The following is a 19,234-nucleotide window of genomic DNA, read 5'->3' as shown; positions in this document are numbered from 1 at the left end:
TCAAGTTTGGGTACAAAAATCCCCATTCTGAGACATTTATCCTATAACTCTAGCCAGAATTAACTGGGGACATTTTTTTTTTTTTTTTTAAATTAAGGAGTAGCAAGTGAAAACTTGGAGGGAGAACAGAGAACAAAAAGGAAGTTTTCCTCTCAAGTTCCCATCTTTGAGAATTAAATTATTGACTAAAGAAAAAGAGAAGTGTCATAAACATTAGATCTAAATTACATGAGAAAGTCTGTGTACCTTCATTCCCCAAACTTGACTTTTGTGTTTGATCCTGAATATCATTCAATTCAACAAGAGAACAAACAGAACTTCGCTTCTGAATCCACGAGCGACTTCTACAACTAAAAACAAAAAAATCAGGATCAAAGGTAACTTGTCTGTTAGTGTTTTCTAATATGCCCTCAAATTAGTTTCCCCACAACTGACCACAATGTTAAAAAATTATTAATTACATAAACAGATTTTTCTAATATTCCTCAAAATAAAAGGATATCTCCCTCAGGCTGAACTCAGGGGAAAATTCATGTTTGTTGCCACTGTGGCAGCAAAATCAGGAAATCCAAACACATTCTCTCTGAAAATTAAAATCCAACAGCTATAAAAGCCCTAAATGCAAAAATATTTTCAATTTTAAGATTGATGACTTGTGTTCAAATGCTGGTTTCATAACACATTAGACACAGTAGACAGTGCTTTAGGCAAAACTTATATTAAATGGTAAAGATACATGTTAATGAATAAAACCCCTATATCTATCTATATTTATTGCACCATATATTATGCTTATGAAATCAGTCTATATTTAACATACCTAATTTCAGATTTCTCTTGGCCTTCTGATTCTTCATCATCACTGTCATCAGAAAATTGGCAGTGGAGGACTTCATCTTGTTCTTCTATATGACCCAGCAGCATCTGACTTCGTGTTCGAAATCCGGCAACTACTCGATCCAGAGAGTACACAGAAGGACTTGTGTAGACCTTACAAGTGATTACCCCACCCAACAACAGAAAAAAGTGATTTTTTTATGTTTATTTTTATCCTATTGCTCAAAGTATTTTTAAAGAGGTTATTAGATAGTTACATGGAAACAGCCAATCACCGAAAATATCCATTCTCCCAAAAAAAGTCAAAGTAAATTTCACCATGCTGTTTTACCCCATAGATACATACTTCCTTCAGAACCTACACAGCTCTTCCTCCTTCTAGAAAGCTATCTTCAATTATACCTTCATGGAAAACAGTATTCAAAAATGAAACCAAAGAGAGGCACGAGTGAAAACATCACTGCTCTTAAGCATCGCACGGGTACTTCCCAACAAAAGTGAAACCCAGACACAGTGTGATAGGAGGCAATGACCTATTTGTACTACACTGGAGGAAATCCAAATGCATGTATTCACACTTTACAGGTGGCGGTTAGGGATAGCTGACTTAATGCTCTAAGTGACATAGTTAATATGTATCATGGATAAATAGATTTTCATGGGCTAGCCTGGGAGCTTTTCATATGATAACATGCTTCTACTGGCAATGCGCCTTCAGCTCTCAAAAAATGACCTTGGAAAACAACAACAGAAAATAGAAATTGCCTTTATACTCTTCTTCTGGTTTTTGTTACAAGTATTTCCTTTTTCACCACCTCTCTGTAACCAAACCTCAGAGTAATTTCTCAAAAAAGGCAGATAATAAAATATTAGAGGAAACATTCCATTTATGAACAGATTTCATTAGAAGCTATTAAAATTATGACATATAGTGGAATGTGTATTTCACAGAGTATCAAGATTCAAGTGATGGAAGTCCCTCACATAATCCCTCCCAGAAAAGCCCGCCTGATATGGAAGATTCCTTGATACCTGTGCCTCTGTTGTTGGCCACCTAATAAGGTCACATTGGTACCATGATGGACACAGAGTAAAGTTTTCTAGGTGGACTCCCAATCCTGGGGTTTGAGGGAGGGGGGAAGGGAATTATTTACAGAAGAACCAACTCAGTAAGTTTTTCTCTAACAAGCACAATTACCCCGCATGTCCATTTTGCCCCAAAACAAACAGGCATCAAGGTTTCTCTTCATCAGAGGAATGCGAATTATTTCAGGAGCAAATAATACTTTCTGTTCAAAGTCAAACATTGTTCTCTAGAATTGTAATCTGCTTTTAAATTTTTTTTCTACAAAAAACCCCAAAGGAGCCAGCCTAATAATGAATACCAAATATATTCTACAATAATCAGTAATATTTAGTAAATTAATTCCTTAACAGTCATTCCACCCAATGCAATAAAACCTGGCACCTTCTCACCTAAGTACTGAGTCCTGCTTCCCTTTAGTTACTTCTGCATTCCATAGCTCCCCGCTTTAGCATTTTCAACCACACCCCAAACAGTACTAATCACTAATGTAAGTACTCAAATAAGCTGATTAATAATTCAGATTAACTGAGGTGTATACACTAGAAGCCAACATTTTATTCTAACCATTTTCTTCCCTAGAATTATATAGCCATAAAGCTAGAGAGAATTTTAAAGCTTACTGAGTTCAACTATTCTACCCATATTTGGCTCTTATTTATAACATGACCTCTGCTGAAGCATTGGCTGCCGGGGCCCTGGTGCCTCTGGAATCATCTTTGGCAGTTTTTTTTTTTTTTTTTTTAACATTTATTTATTTTTGAGAGACAGAGAGACAGAGCATGAGTGAGGGAGGGGCACAAAATCCGAAGCAGGCTCCAGGCTCTGAGCTGTCAGCACAGAGCTCGACGATGGGGCTTGAACCCACGAACTGAGGTCATGACCTGAGCTGAAGTCGGACCCTTAACCAACTGAGCCACCCTGGTGCCCCACATCTTTGGCAGTTTTAAGTGAAGTATTCCCTTAGCACTTCTCCCTGGTCCTGGAGAGTCCAGATTTTTTAAATATATCCCTTAAGAATACTTGGTCGGTTTTCTTAGCATACAATTGTATGAAGTACTAAAAGTGGTATTCGTTACCTATTGTTTTTATTTCCACTCCATATCAGATTTCATCGAATCTAAAATGCCATCAACTGTAAGAGACACCATTATTTTTATCCCATCAAGAAAGAAAAAAAGCTGTCAAACTATGACATGCCATCAATTATAAAACATACCCTGGCATCAAAGATGATAAAATGTGAAAACAACGTGAGTCTTACTATCAATGAAACATGGCAGATTTTCATCAGTATTTGTGATACTGTATTATACCTAAGCATTGACTAACCCCTCTAATTTTTTTTCTCTCCAAAGTGCCCTCTGAGTGGGTATAATACTGGCTCTTGGCCTCAAGTATATCGTATTTACCATGTTAAGAAAGTAGACACCTCTGTTATATTTTTTCTTTAGATTTAAATCAAGATTCAACTTTACATTTCATTTGATGAGCTTTGGTATCTATTCAGACAAAGGAGTTTTTTCTCTTTTTTCCTATTAGTTTGATAAATAATACTAAAACTTTTTCTTTCATTTACCTATACACTACTTAGTTGTGAGGGGCAATTTCTTTAGGAATTCTGCATAAGTAGATATGTTCTATAATTCCATTTTGGTGTTTAACTTTTCAGATTAAGAACTAGTTGAAAACAAATGTGCAATAATAGGAAAAAGTACACAAGATAAATATTATTTAAAATATTATATTAAATATTTAATATAATAAAATATATTAAATAAACATTTAAGATAATATATCTCAATATATTAATATATAGTTAAGGTAAATATTATTCAGCCATTAAAAATCATGATGTTATAAAAGAATATTTAATAACTCTCAAATGTTCATGATATATTAAGTGAGAAAAGCCAGTAATGAAAGTATATGAGTATACACATAATATAACAAATAATGCATTTAAAATAAATAAGATCTTTTTGTTCTTTTCCCTCCAATATGTATACACAAGCATTTAAGAAATATTTTTAAGGTGCCTGGGTGTCTTAGTCAGTTGAGCTGGACTCTTGATTTAGGCTTAGGTCAAGATCTCATGGTTCATGGCTTTGAGCCCCACATCAGGCTCTGTGCTCACAGCCTGCTTGGGATTCTCTCCCTACCCCTCTCTCTTTGCCCCCCCCCCCCACTCATATTCTCTCTCTCTCTCAAAATAAATAAATAAACTCAAAAAAAAAAAAAAAAAGAAAAAGAAAATATTAGCTAGATTTCTGCCAAGGAGATAGAAATCCAGGAGAAAATGAAATGGTATTTCAGATGTCCTCTTGGGAGTAATTTAGTTCATTTCAGTATTCAATATGAAAACTTCCCCTCACTTGTAGAACAAGCAGGACACCAACAAGGCTTGGCATGCCATGTGTCTTCCCACGCAAGCCTGCCTTCTCATGTCTGCTGCAGTAACCAGCCCAAACAAGAAAAGGGGCCTAGATTCTTGGACACATGGTAGGAACAAGAGTTCTTAAAACTGCCGATCATATGACTTTTGCATCTTCTTTCTTTTCCCCTCCTTTTAATGGCTAGCAGAGATCTTTTGGGGTAGAAGGAAAATTATAAAAACAAAACAAAACTCATAACTTGATAATTTGAAACAATAACCACGGAAGTCGTTATTCCACTCATGCCTGTTTCAGGCCTATGCAAACAACTAGAAATAAGAACAAGGGTCTAACTTTTCTCAAGAGCCCACAGAGCTCTATCTCCTCACAGAGTGTATGTGTGTGTGAATGTCTAGTAAAAAGAAGAAAGAGAGACTGAGAGGGAATAAATATGTACAACTTTTGTAATCAGGGGAAAACAAATGTTCTTTAAAAAAAATAAAAGAGGGGCGCGTGAGTGACTCAGTTGGTTAAGCGTCTGACTTCAGCTCAGGTCATGACCTCACGGTTTGTGAGTTCAAGTCCCGTATCAGGCTCTGTGCTGACAGATAGCTAAGAGCCTGGATGGAGCCTGCTTCGGATTCTGTGTCTCCCTCTCTCTCTGCCCTTCCCCACTCATGCTCTGTCTCTGTCTCTCAAAAGTAAATAAACATTAAAAAAAATTTTTTAAATAAAAAATAAAAGAATAAACAGAAAATTTATCCACATTACTAGCCAAGAGTTAATAAATAAATCGCTTAAATACAGAAGACGATATATAATTATTAAGTTGAAATCATAGTTATCAAATTTGAATCCTGCAAACATTTACCTTTCATCCCATATGTTCTATGAAAATTTACTGTGTATTCACCCATAAAGAAAATATCAATAACTCAGGGGCACCGGGGTGGCTCAGTCGGTTAAGCGGCTGACTTCAACTCAGGTCATGGTCTCACAGTTCATAACTTCAAGCCCCGCGTCAGGCTCTGTGCTGACAGCTCAGAGCCTGGAGCCTGCTTCAGATTCTGTCTCCCCTCTCTCTCTGCCCCTCCCCCGCTCGTGCTCTCTGTCTCTCAAAACTGAATAAATGTTAACAAAAAATTTTTAAAAAGAAAATGTCAATAACTCTACAAAGGAAAACTGAAATTAATAAGAACAGTCATTTAAATTTTAAAACTCAACCACTCAGAGCTAAAAACCACACAGGTAAGGATAGCACCTGTCTTACTCTGAAGCACGAAGCCTGGGACACAGTAATGCACCCCATAGGCGTGTGTTGAAGACACAGTGTACCAGGCAGTTTTAGCATCACTATCTTATGTAAATCCTCCACACACACCCACGTTTCCCCCAGTCTGACAGATAAGGAACCGGGGGCCCACATGGGTTTAGGCACACGTACAGGTCTATACAAAGAGCTTGTGTTCACACCCAAGCTTACCTGGCTACAAAGCCTATGACGCTTCCCATATTTCTTACCCCTTTAATGGTAACCATCACATGGCCTTCGGATCCTTTCCAGTCATAAAATTAATAAATAGACACCAAAATTCATGAATCTGCTACTTAGTCTTCTCCACTAGAGATTTCCATTCCAGTAGAGATTCCTTGATTTTTCATGAGAAATCTGTGTACATAGATTTACCACCCACACACATATTTATAAGTAAAAATTAAAATGAAACTTCATATTGATCTCCACACAGTCTTGATTATGTCAGCTTGGCAAGACCGGATAATAGATAAATATCATTTTGAAAATAATAAAACAGACCAAATAAATCAAACTAAGCACCCTCCAATCTCATCTCAACTTGGTGTGGTTAAAGACAGAAAAAAAATTAATGAAGATATCAGACTAAAACATGAAAATATGAAAATATGATGGCATCTGAAAATACGATGACAAAGGATAGCTTTTTCTCCTTGGTGAATACAGACATCACCTTCAACTATTCCTTCCAAATAAAACTATATATTCTCCTATTTATTCATTTTTTGTTAAAAATAAGCATGACTGAAAGCAAGAATATACATAAAAGTCCATGAAACCAAACAGAAAAAGAGAAGGTGCTGAGACTGTACAAATATCCTGTGATATTATACATATTTTTTACGTATCAAAACCAAAACCAGAAAGAAATCAATGTTTAGACATTACCTTCCTGGAATCTGATCTGGCTGGGATATAAATATAATGCCCCAAACGAGTATCAAACGGTACGGTACATGGCCTCTTTCCAGGTGTCCTGGTGTCTGGCCCATCTCCACAAGTTTCCGTAGCTGAAGATGTCATTGACGGATTAAGTCTTGCTAGTTCTTCACTCAGTTGATCCACAAGAAGTTGTTGTTCTATTATTTTTTCATTCTTTGTAAAAGAGAGATGAACATTTTTAAAATAGAGAACCCCAGTGTGTAATGATTAAAAATAAATTGTACATTGCCCGAACTCATGACTACCTTAACAGAACCATAAAACCTCACTGCTCCACAGACTAGCCTTCTGGTGTTCACCAGACGGTTCCGAGTGATAAAAACTTTTGAATAGTAAGCAGTGACAAAGAGAGACTTAAGAATTAAATACTCAAAGTAAATGCCCCATACATTTTGATTGGTTGGTTTGCCAACCTGAAGCATTCTGATTGGCTGATCTCTATAAATGTTTGGCCTTCCTGAGTGAAATCCAAGCAGTAACAGGAAAGAAGAAAGTTGAAAAGGGGAGAAAGAACTACAAATGGCAGAGGTGGCTGCAAAGGAGACTAACTGGTAACAGGTGCAGTGAAGTGAAAGCCTTTACTCAGGGCAAAAGAAAGCCTAAAGCACAAAGAGATAAAAGATAGGTAGTTGGTAGTCCTGGGAGGAAAAAGAACTGGAAAGCAAAGGCTGAACAAATTGTGTCAGGAGTGTGTGTGTGTGTGTGTGTGTGTGTGTGTGTGTGTGTTAGCTTTCTATGTATCCTCTAGAGAAACTTTGTCAACTATACCCAATCCAGAAAGCTCTAACATCAATCTCTGTTTTATCAGCACAAAATTATGTAAACAAGAAACTGTCATTCATCTTAATACTTCACACATACTACACTGTTAAATAGGGAAAAAAAACCTAAAGTTTTACAGTGCTCATGCTAAGCTATAAGAAAGCAACCTTATTAAAAATTCATATATTCAGATAATTAAAATATATGCCAATGGCATAGAAGTTGAGGCAGGGGGTGTGATATGGAGTTTTTACACTGTCTGGGAAAGGGTGAAAATACCAATAATATTAGACTTTATTAAATCAAGAGTGCATGGTACACTCTCTAGGGTAACCACCAATAACTGAAAGAGTAAAAGTACAACACCTAAGCTAATGAAGTAAAAATAGAAAAATTTTAAAAACACAATTAATCCAAAAGAAGATAAGGAGAGAAAAAGGAATGCAGAGCAGTTAGGATAAGTAAAAACCACAATGGTGGGATTAGAACCACAATATGAAAGGAATTATGTTAAATTCAGAAATGAACTAAGTAATCCAATTAAAAGATTACAATATGTCAGGGGATTGTAAAATTATCTAACTTGCTGCTTCCAAGAAACACAACTAAAATAGACCCACGAAGATTAAAAATAAGGTGGAAAAGAGACACCAGGTAATGTTAATCAAAAGAAAGCTGGTAGAGCTATGTGAATACCTAAGTAGACTTTAAGGCAAAAGCCACTGGAAGAGGTAAAAAATATTAAAAAAGTCAATTCACCAGAATGATGTAACAGTCATCATTTCTATGTACTTAATAACACAGCTTCAATATGTATAATGCAAAAATTGTTAGTACTGGGGAGCCGGGATGGCTCAGTTGGTTAAGTGTCTGATCTCACAGTTTGTGAGTTCAAGCCCTCCGGCCAGCTCTGTGCTGAAAGCTCAGAGCCTGCTTCAGATTCTCTGTCTCCCTCTCTCTCTCTCTCTCTACCCTCCCTTGCTTGTGCTAAGATAAATAAATAAACAATAAAAAAAGTTGTTAGTACTTCATGGAAAAGGAAGACAAATCCAAAATTGTAGCAAAAGATTGTAACATCACTCTAAATTACTGATATAACAAAAAGACCCAAAAATGAATAAAAATATAGATATGATTAACAGGATTACCACCACCCAATAATTACAGAATACATATTCCTTTCCAGTACATCTGTAATACCTACAAAAATTGGCCTTATGCTAAGCCATGACGCAAGTTTCTTTTTTTTTTTTTTTAAGGTTTATTTATTTTTGAGACAGAGAGAGACAGAGCATGAATGGGGGCAGGGCAGAGAGAGGGAGACACAGAACGGGAAGCAGGCTCCAGGCTCCGAGCCATCAGCCCAGAGCCCGACGCAGGGCTCGAACTCACAGAGTGCGAGATCGTGACCTGAGCCGAAGTCAGACGTTCAACCGACTGAGCCACCCAGGCGCCCCTGCAAGTTTCAATACATTCAAAGGACTGAAATCATATGGACCACAATGCAATTAAGCCAAAAACTCATAAAAAGAAATCCTCCATGTGTTGGATATAAAGTAACTTATTACCCATGAGTCAGATAAGTCATAGTAAATATAAGGAAATATTTTGAGCAGGTAAACTTAGGAGGAAATCTATAACTTAAATGCACATATTATAAAAGAAGAAAAGCTAAAAATCAATGAACTAAGAATCCTTCTAAAGAATTTAGGAAGATTACCAGCAATGAAAGTGAATCAGTAATCAAAAAACTCCCAAGAAACAAAAAGTCCAGGACCAGACAGCTTCACAGGTGAATTCTACCAAACATTTAAAGAATAATTCTTCTCAAACTATTCCAAAAAATACAAGAGGAAGGAAAACTTCCGAATTCACTCCATGAGGCCCAGCATTACCCTGATCCTAAATCAGATAAAGACACCACAAAAAGAGAAAACTACAGTCCAATATCCTTCATGAATATAGATGCAAAAATCCTCAACAAATACTAGCAAACCAAATCCAACAATACATTTAAAAAAATCCTTCAGCACAATCAAGTGTGATTTATTCCTGGGATGCAGGGGTGATTCAATATTCACAGTCAATGTGATATATCACATCAATAAGAGAAAGGATAAAAACCAAATGGTCATTTGAACAGATGCAGAAAAAGCATTTGACAAAGTACAATATCCATTCATGAGAGAAACCTTCAACAAAGTAGGTTTAGAGGGAACATACCAAAACATAATCAAGAACTTATATGAAAAATCCACAGAGAACATCAATGGGAAAAACTGAGAGCTTTTCCTCAAAGGTTAGGAACAAAACAAGAATATCCACTCTTACACTATTTTTTTAAGTTTATTTATTTATTTTGAGAGAGAATGAGAGGAAGACAGCAAGGGAGAGAGGGGCAGACAGAGAGGGAGAAAGAGAATCCCTAGCAGGCTCTGCACTGTCAGCATGGAGCCCGATGTGAGGCTTGAACTCACAAACTGTGAGATCATAACCTGAGCTGAAATCAAGAGTTGGACACTCAATCAACTGAGCCACCCAGGCACCCACCACTTTTAAAAAAATATTTATTTATTTTGAGAAAGAGAGAGGTAGAGAGAGGGGGGACAGAGAGAATCTCAAGCAGGCTCCCATCAGCACAGAGCCAGATGTGGGGCTTGATCTCATAAACTGTGAGATCGTGACCTGAGATGAAACCAAGAGTTGGATGCTTAACTGACTGAGCCACCCAGGTGCCCCTCACTCTTACCACTTTTATGTACTGGAAGTCCTAGCCACAGCAATCAGACAACAAAAAGAAATAAAAGGTATCCAAATTGGTAAGGAAGAAGTAAAACTCTATTTGCAGAGGACATGACACTATATATAGAAAATCCTAAAGACTCCACCAAAAAGCTGCTAGAACTGATCAGTGAATTCAGTAGTCACAAGACACAAAATCAAAGTTCAGAAATCTGTCTCATTCCTCTACACTAATTATGAAGCAGCAGAAAGAAAATTAAATAACCCCATTTACAACTGCACCAAAAATAATAAAATATTTAGGAAGAAACTTAACCAAAGAGGTGGAAGACTTGTATAGGTGAAAACTATAAAATATTGATGAAAGTAATTGAAGACACACAAAGAAATGGAAAGACACTCCATGCTTATGGATTGGAAGAATACTGTGAAAATGTCTATACTACTCAAAGCAATCTACACATAGAAGGCAATCCCTATCAAGATAGCAACAGGATTTTTCAAAGAACTAGAACAAACAATCTTACAATTTCTATGGGACCATAAAAGACCCTGAATAGCCTGAGCAATCTTCAAAAAGAAAAATAAAACTGGAGGCATCTCAATTCCCAAGTTATATCACAAAGCTGTAGCAATTAAAACAGTATGGTACTGGCACAAAAATGGACACATAGATCCACAGAACAGAACAGAAACCCCAGAAAAAAAGCCACAATTATAAGGTCAATTAATCTTCAACAAAGGAGGATAGAGTATGCATGAAAAAGACAGTCTCTTTGACAAATAGCGTTAGGAACACTGGAGAGCTACGTGCAAAAGAATGAACCTGGGCCTCTTTCTTTCATACACAAAAATAAATTAAAAATGGACTGAAAGCTTAAACGTGAGACTGGAAACCATAAAAATCTTTGAAGAGAGCATAAGCAGTAATCTCTCTGACACTGGCCATTAGCAACTTCTTACTAGGTATGTCTCCTGGGGCAAGGAAACAAAAGCAAAAATAAACTATTGGGACCACATCAAAATAAAAAGGTTCTGTACAGTGAAGGACATAATCGATGAAACTAAAAGGTAAACCTACTGGATGGGAGAAGATATTTGCAAATGATATACTCGATAAAGGATTAGTATCCAAAATATGTAAAGAACTGATACAACTCAACAACCCAAAAAACAAATAATCCAATTTAAAAATGTGCAGAAGTCACAAACAGACATTTCTTCAAAGAAGACATCCAGATGGCCAACAGACACAGGAAAATTTGCTCAACATCTCTCATCATCAGGGAAATGTAAATCAAAACTACAGTGAGATACCACCTCACACCTGTCAGAATGGCTAAAATCAACAACACAAGAAACAGCAGGTGTTAGGGAGATGTGGAGAAAAAGGAAACTTCTTACACTAATGGTGGGAATGCAAACTGGTGCAGCCACTGTGGAAAATAGTATGGAGGTTCCTCAAAACATTAAAAATAAAACTACCCTAGGATCCAGTAATCACACTACTGAGTATTTATCTCCAAAATACAAAAACATTAATTCAAAGGGATACATACACCCTTATGTTTATAGCAGTATTATTTTTTTAATGTGTTATTTATTTGTTTGTTTTGTTCAAACGCAAGTTAGTTTCTTCAGGTGTAGAACTTAGTGATTCATCACTTACATATAACACCCAGTGCTTATGCCAACAAGTGCCCTCCTTAATGCCCATCAACCATTTAGCCCATTCCCCAAACCCAACACCCCATCAGCAACCTTCAGTTTGCTCTCTGTATTTAAGAGTCTCTTACGGTTTGACTCCCTTTCTATCTTATTTTTCCTTCCCTTCCCCTGTTTGTTTTGTTTCTTAAATTCCACATATGAGTGAAATCATATGATATTTGCCTTTCTCTGACTATTTTGCTTTGCATAATACATTCTAGTTCCATCCATATTGTTGCAAATGGCAAAATTTCATTCTGACTGCTGAGTAATATTCCATGGTGTCTGTCTGTGTGTGTGTGTGTGTGTGTGTGTGTGTGTGTGTATTTGTATAATTTGGCTATTGTTGATAGTGATAGCAGCATTATTTACAATAGCCAATAAATGGAAGCAGCCTAAGTGTCCACCAATAGATGAATGGGTAAAGAAGATGTGGCATTTACACATATAGCATATATATACACATCATATATATATAATGTGTATATATATGAATATTATTCAGCCATAAAAAAGAATGAAATCCTGTCTTTTGCAAGGACAAGAATGGATCCAGAGACTATAAATGCCAAATGACATAAGTCAGAGAAATACAAATATTATATTATTTCACTCATATGTGAAATTTAAGAAATAAACAAGCAAAGGAAATTTTAAAAAGAGAAAGACAAACCAAGAAACACTCTTTGCTATAAAGGACAAACTGATGGTTACCAGAGGGGTGGTGGGTGGGGAGATGGGTGAAATAGGTGAAGGGAATTAAGAGTACACTTACCATAATGAGCACTGAGTAATGTATAGAATTGTTGAATCACTATATTGTACACCATATAACACTGTATGTAAATTACACTGGGATTAGAATTTAAAACTTAAAAAAAAAATGAAACTTTTATCAGCAAAACCAAAAGGCAACTGATAGAATGGGAGAAGATATTTGCAAATGACATATCAGATAAAGCGTTACTATCCAAAATCTATAAAGAACTTATCAAACTCAACACCCAAAAAACAAATAATCCAGTGAAGAAATGGGCAAAAGACATGAATAGACACTTCTCCAAGGAAGACATCCAGATGGCCAACCGACACATGAAAAAATACTCAACATCACTCATCATCAAGGAAATACAAATCAAAACTACAATGAGATACCACCTCACACCTATCAGAATGGCTAACATTAACAACTCAGGCAAAGACAGATGTTGGCAAGGATGCGGAGAAAGAGGATCTCTTTTGCATTGTTGGTGGGAATGCAAGCTGGCGCAGCCACTCTGGAAAACAGTATGGAGGTTCCTCAAAAAACTAAAAATAGAACTACCCTACGACCCAGCAATTGCACTACGAGGCATTTATCCACAGGGATACAGGTGGGCTGTTTCGAAGGGACACATGCACCCCCCTGTTCATAGCAGCACTATCAAAATAGCCAAAGTATGGAAAGAGCCCAAATGTCCATCGATGGATGAATGGATAAAGAAGGTGTGGTATATATACACAATGGAGTATTACTCGGCAATCAAAAAGAATGAAATCTTGCCATTTGCAACTACGTGGATGGAACTGGAGGGTATTATGGTAAGTGAAAGTAGTCAGTCAGAGAAAGACAAATATCATATGACTTCATTCATATGAGGACTTTAAGAGACAAAACATGAACATAAGGGAAGGGAAACAAAAATAATATAAAAACAGGGAGGGGAACAAAACAGAAGAGACTCATAAATATGGAGAACAAACAGAGGGTTACTGGAGGGGGTGTGGGAGAGGGGATGGGCTAAATGGGGAAGGGGCACTAAGAGTCTATTCCTGAAATCATTGTTGCACTGTATGCTAACTAATTTGGATATAAATTTAAAAAACAAAATTAAAAAAAAACCCGAAACTTTCAGAGAAATAAAAAAATTAACAACAAACATTGATAAGCATGTGGAACAAGAGGCATACGTATACAGTACCGGTGTGAGTGTAAACTGGGAAAAGAGTGTGATATTATTTGTTAAAGTTGAAAATTCGCCTTCCCTATGACCTACCACTCCAACTTCCAGGAACAAATCCAAAACAAATGTATGTGCGTGTGCACCAACAGACAACTATGAGAAAATGTCCATCCCAGTAAGGACTGAGTAATGTACAGAATTGTTGAATCACTATATTAGACACCTCAAACTAATACAACATTGTTAATTATACCAGAATTAAGAAAAAAAAGAGAGTACCTAGCTGGTTCAGTCAGTAGAGCACATGGCTCTTGATCAATGAGTTCAAGCCCCACTTTGGGTGCAGAGATTACTTAAAAAATAAAATCTTAAAAAAAAAAACCAAAGAAAATAAAATAAATACAATGTCCATCACCAAAAAACATTCATTAAGAGTAGAAGAGAAACATAAATTGCCATATATTCATACAATGAAATCCTATATGTCTATAAACCTAAACAGGCTACAGTTACACACATGATAGGTGAATCAGAACAAAAAAAAAAAATCTTTCAATAAAGGCAACTAGATACTGAAGAATATATGTACTGAATGATTAAATTTCTTAAAATTCCAACAAGTAAACTGTAGTGTTCAAGGATATAGAGTAAAACCACAAAGCAAACCAAGGAAAGCAATACTATCAAGTGAGGAAAGCGGCTCTCTCTGATCAGGACCAACTAAGGACTTCTAAGGGGCAGAGAGCTATTTTTTGACAGTTTACTATTTACCAGCTGGTTACCCAGCTGCTGCTCTCTTTGTGATACAACACTGAATGGTACATTGTGTTTTGTTTATGTTTTATGTTTTTAAACTATTATAGAATGAGAAGAGTTAAAAAAGGAAACAAAAATGAAATGTCAAAATCAAAATCTAACTTGTGCTGGATCAGGTTATTCCTCCCTGATAGGAACCTAAAGGCTTTAAATGAAATTAACTGCTTGGGGCTGTGGGAAGTGCCCCACCACGGATGGGGGTGGGGGTGTTCACAGCCGAGAAGTATAATATTTAGGGACATTAGGGAAGCTAAGATAGAAAAGTAGAAAGTTTAACCAAGGTTAAAGAGCAAATCACTGATAAGAGTATAAAAGGATTATCTAATAAATTTTAAAGTATGTGTTTACTTTCCAACTCTTAACAACATCATGTTGCCTATTACCTTGGCAAACAGCAGAATGGAAAAACATGGAGAAAAGGTAACTGTAATATGTTATGCAAATTAAGTTGTGTATCACCTTCATATTTGTGAAAGTCAGGCTAACAATAAAAATGTTTTCTCCTCGGGGGGCCTGGGTGGCACAGTCAGTTAAGCGTCTGACATCGGCTCAGGTCATGATCTTGCAGTCCGTGGGGTCAAGCCCCACATAGGGCTCTGTGCTGACAGCTCAGAGCCTGGAACCTGCTTTGGATTCTGTGTCTCCCTCTCTCTCTGCCCCACCCCCACTCATGATCTCTCTCTCTCTCTCTCTCTCTCTCTCTGTCTCTCAAAGATAAATAAACATTAAAAAAAATTTTTTTTTAAATAACTGGGATGAGGGGCGCCTGGGTGGCTCAGTCGGTTGAGCGTCCAACTTCGGCTCAGGTCAAGATCTCGCGGTCCGTGAGTTCGAGCCCCGTGTCAGGCTCTGTGCTGACCACAGAGCCTGGAGCCTGTTTCGGATTCTGTGTCTCCCTCTCTCTCTGACCCTCTCCCGTTCATGCTCCGTCTCTCTCTGTCTCAAAAATAAATAAACGTTAAAAAAAAAATTTTTTTTTAAATAACTGGGATGAAATATCTCCTTTAAAAAATAAAATTAATAAAATAAAATAATAAAATAAAATAAAATACAATAAAATACAATAAAATACAATAAAATGCTATTCTGGGGCGGCTGGTGGCTCAGTCAATTAAGCATCTGACTCTTGATTTTGGCCCATGGTTCGTGACATCAAGCCCCACATCAGGCTCTGCACTAAAAGTGTGGAGCCTGCTTGGGATTCTCTCTCTCCCTCTCTCTCTGGCCCTCCCCTGCTCTCTTTCACTGTCTCTCTCTCTCTCTCTCTCAAATAAATAAACTTAAAATGCTATTCTTTTAGCCAAGTACTATTCAACTAAATCTACAGCACTAGATAGGTCAAGAAACTCTACCTGCAATCTATTGACGTTTTGTGCTTCTTTCAAAGATACCACGTGTCCTTTGTTTTCCTGGACCATCATTTGTACTTGATTCTTCAGTTCCTTCACCTGCAATTCCTTCTGATTAAATACAACTTCATCAGCAGCCAGTGCACACTGGGAGGAGGGAAAGAAAGCACAAGAGATTCACCACAGAAAGTACTCCAGACAGCCCAGAAAATACCACAAAAACTGGGATTTCATGATGGTTTGACAATGTCTCTCGAAATTTTTCTCATCCTATTCATTTTCAATTTTTTTTGTATTCTGTAGAAGAAAGGCAGAAACAGTTCGAGGACCTGTCATTGCTATAACCTAAGAATTAATTACCATAAAGAAACAAAGACTTTCCTGGTTTTTATTTCCTGAATTTTAAAACAAAAACAGTCACTTGATTTCTAGACTACACTCAGGAGGAGTTATTTTTACAAGTTTGCTAGAATTGCCATGAGATTTTTTTTTTTTTTTTGCCATGAGACTTTTAAATGTGGGTTTTTAAAAATCAAAGAGGTCACGTTTTCCAAACTGACCCATAGAGTTAAGAACACATTTGGATCTTTTAAATAAAGAATATTTGGTAATTCAAAAAAAATTATTTTTAATGTTTATTTTTGAGAGAGAGAGAGCACAAGCAGGGAAGGGGCAGAGAGAGACACACACAAGATCCAAAGCAGGCTCCAGGCTCTGAGCTGTCAGCACGGTGCCTGATGCGGGGCTTGAACCCACAAGCCATGACATCATGACCTGAGCCAAAGTCAGACACTCAACTGACTGAGTCACTCAGTCGCCCCAAATATTTGGTAATTTTATGCACTTTCACTATGAAGAGATATTTTGAAGATATCTAAAAATATGGTGAAACAGTTTTCTTAATTTCCAATGAATTATGCCTGTTTTCAAATAAACTTGAGATATGCAAGTAATACTTTTAAAACAATTTTTAAATTAAATAAACTGAAAGAAATTTAATATTTGTTGAGTGAATTTTATGCTAGGGGCGCCTGGGTGGCTCAGTTGGTTAAGTGTCCGACTTGATTTCAGTTCAGGTCACGGTCTCACAGTTCATGGGATTGAGCCCCGCGTTGGCCTCTAAACTGAGAGTGCAGAGTTTTGCCTGGGTTTCTCTCCCTCTCTCTCTCCCCCTCCCTCTCTCTCTCTCAAAATAAATAAATAATTTTTTTAAAGTGTATTTTATGCTAGATAGTGACTTGACATTTTAAAAATATCTCACTGTGGGGCGCCTAGGTGACTCAGTCGGTTCAGTGTCCAACTTCAGGTCAGGTCATGATCTCACAGTTCATGAGTTCAAGCCCCACGTCGGGCTCTGTGCTGACAGCCCAGAGCCTGGAGCCTGCTTTGGATTCTGTGTCTCCCTCTCTCTCTCTGCTCCTCCCCCGTTCATGCTCTGTCTCTCTCTGTCTCAAAAATAAATAAACATTTATAAATAAATAAATAAATAAACAAACAAACATTAAAAATACATTTAAAAAAATCTCACTGAATAGACATGATTCTTTTTTCATGAAGAAACCAAGAGATTAAAACCTTTTCCCAAGATGACCCAGTAGATAAACCAAACTCCTGACCTTCAATCCCAGGGCTTTCTGGATCAAACCCTATGCTCTTTCTACTAAGCTATAGGAAAACACAAGAACAAGAGCTGATTTACAAAAATAGTGTTCCCTTTACAAGTAAGATTTAATTCACAAAAACAGAGTATGTACGTGACTACTCAGGCAATGGCATAGAGGGGTAGATGGGTCCCTGTACAGAGAACCCATAGACCAAGGCCAGCCTTGATTTGCCACAGCCTTGTAGCACCACTTAGGGCAAGTCCCTTCTTTTCTCTGCTTGGGATCCTCAAGTGACCAAATGAGGAGAGGACACATGACCCTGATGGTCCTTATTTTCATATGTTTACATATGACCTATGTGACTTCTTTCATAAAATGAGATTAAACTATAATTCTTGTTGGTTAATATCCTCTCCCATGGTAAACTGTACATTTGAGCTTAAAATGTAATTTGTCACGTAGTACTGCATATTCAACTATTTTTACATATGCTTTACAGACTACAGCTATATTATTTATTATTTATTTCAAGTGTTTAACTGTTGAGTAAATTCATGTTCACATACTGCTCTCGTATTCAAAATTTGGAATAAAAAGGCAACAAAGTCCTTCAAGAGGTGTTTATTAGGATATGGAGTATTCCAATAATTGACCAATGGCAAAAACCAAGGATTACAACACTACCTGACACAGGAGCACCTGGCTGGCTCAGTGGGTTAAGTGTCCAACTTCGGCTCAGGTCATGATCTCATGGTTCATGAGTTCAAGTCCCACATCAGGCTGTCTGCTGCTGGCACAAAGCCTGCTTCAGATCCTGTCTCCCTCTCTCTCTGCCCCTCCCCCACTTGCATGCACACTCTCTCTCTCTCTCTCTCTCTCCCAAAAGTAAACATTAAAAAAAAATTAAAAACAAAAAAACAGAAACACTACCTGACAGCATCTAACAAGGAGAAGATGGTGAAGTTCAAAGTGACACTTCCTTAGCAAAAATCTGGTGGTAATTCTACCTGTGATATGGCCCATGATCTCCTGTTGGCTAGGAATTTTATTTTTAAGTACTTACCTGCTTGTGTAACAGGCTCAAGGAAGCAGGGCTGAGCAAAGAGAATGTCCATGCCTCTCCCTGCACAGACCTGCTGTCTTGCTAAGTAGTTTATCAAGCTGACTTCACAGTAACCCCTGGCATGTGGCCCCACGTACAGCTAAGTCCAATCACTTAGCTGCCACTGATACATAACCTCAGCAGGTGAAAAACAGGTGAGAGATAATAATGAGCTGCCTTTATTGAGCCTTACTCCAGACCAGGCAGCCTTCTCATCGTTTTATGGGAACTAGTGTTTTAATAATCTTCACAGGAACCCTACAACGTGCTTGTTATTATTGTTTAATTAGCACAGAGAGGTTAAGTATTTTCCCAAAGTCACAGAGCAAGTAAGCAAAGGAGTTGGAATTCAAATCTTAGGAGTTTGGTACCAATGTTCTTAACCACTATGTTATTCTGTCTCAAACAGAAAGTCTAGAAAACTTTTTAATTTTTTTTATTTATTTTCGAGAGAGAGAGAGAGAGAGAGCAAGCAGGAGAGGGGCAGAGAGATAGGAGACACAGAATCTGAAGCAGGCTCCAGGCTCTGAGCTGTCTGCACATAGCCCGATGCGTGGCTCGAACTCACAAACTGCCAGATCATGACCTGAGCCAAAGCCAGATGCTTAACCAACGGAGCCACCCAGGCACCCCTAGAAAACAACTTTTTAAGGAGA

At 37.3% G+C, this 19,234-nt stretch overlaps 1 protein-coding gene across 7 annotated transcripts in view; it reads right to left on the bottom strand.

Annotated features, from left to right (window-relative positions):
• Nucleotides 1–19,234, bottom strand: part of KIF27 (kinesin family member 27) — a 98,118-nt gene that overhangs the window by 54,641 nt on the left and 24,243 nt on the right. For all 7 annotated transcript variants that reach the window (XR_008291223.1, XM_053205199.1, XM_053205202.1 and 4 more), the window contains 4 exons: nucleotides 15,876–16,019; nucleotides 6,500–6,706; nucleotides 821–990; nucleotides 247–350 (listed from right to left, as the gene is read on the bottom strand). Coding sequence is in view for 6 of the 7 variants with exons in the window: in XM_053205199.1 (XP_053061174.1) it covers nucleotides 247–350; nucleotides 821–990; nucleotides 6,500–6,706; nucleotides 15,876–16,019 (625 nt within the window). In the remaining variant the exon portion in view is untranslated. The remainder of the gene's footprint in view (nucleotides 1–246; nucleotides 351–820; nucleotides 991–6,499; nucleotides 6,707–15,875; nucleotides 16,020–19,234) is intronic.

This window comes from Acinonyx jubatus, chromosome D4 (genome assembly GCF_027475565.1).
Source record: "Acinonyx jubatus isolate Ajub_Pintada_27869175 chromosome D4, VMU_Ajub_asm_v1.0, whole genome shotgun sequence".
Taxonomy (NCBI): Eukaryota; Metazoa; Chordata; class Mammalia; order Carnivora; family Felidae; genus Acinonyx; species Acinonyx jubatus.
Note: the sequence above shows the minus strand (reverse complement) of the source record. Positions and strands in the feature narration are given on the sequence as shown.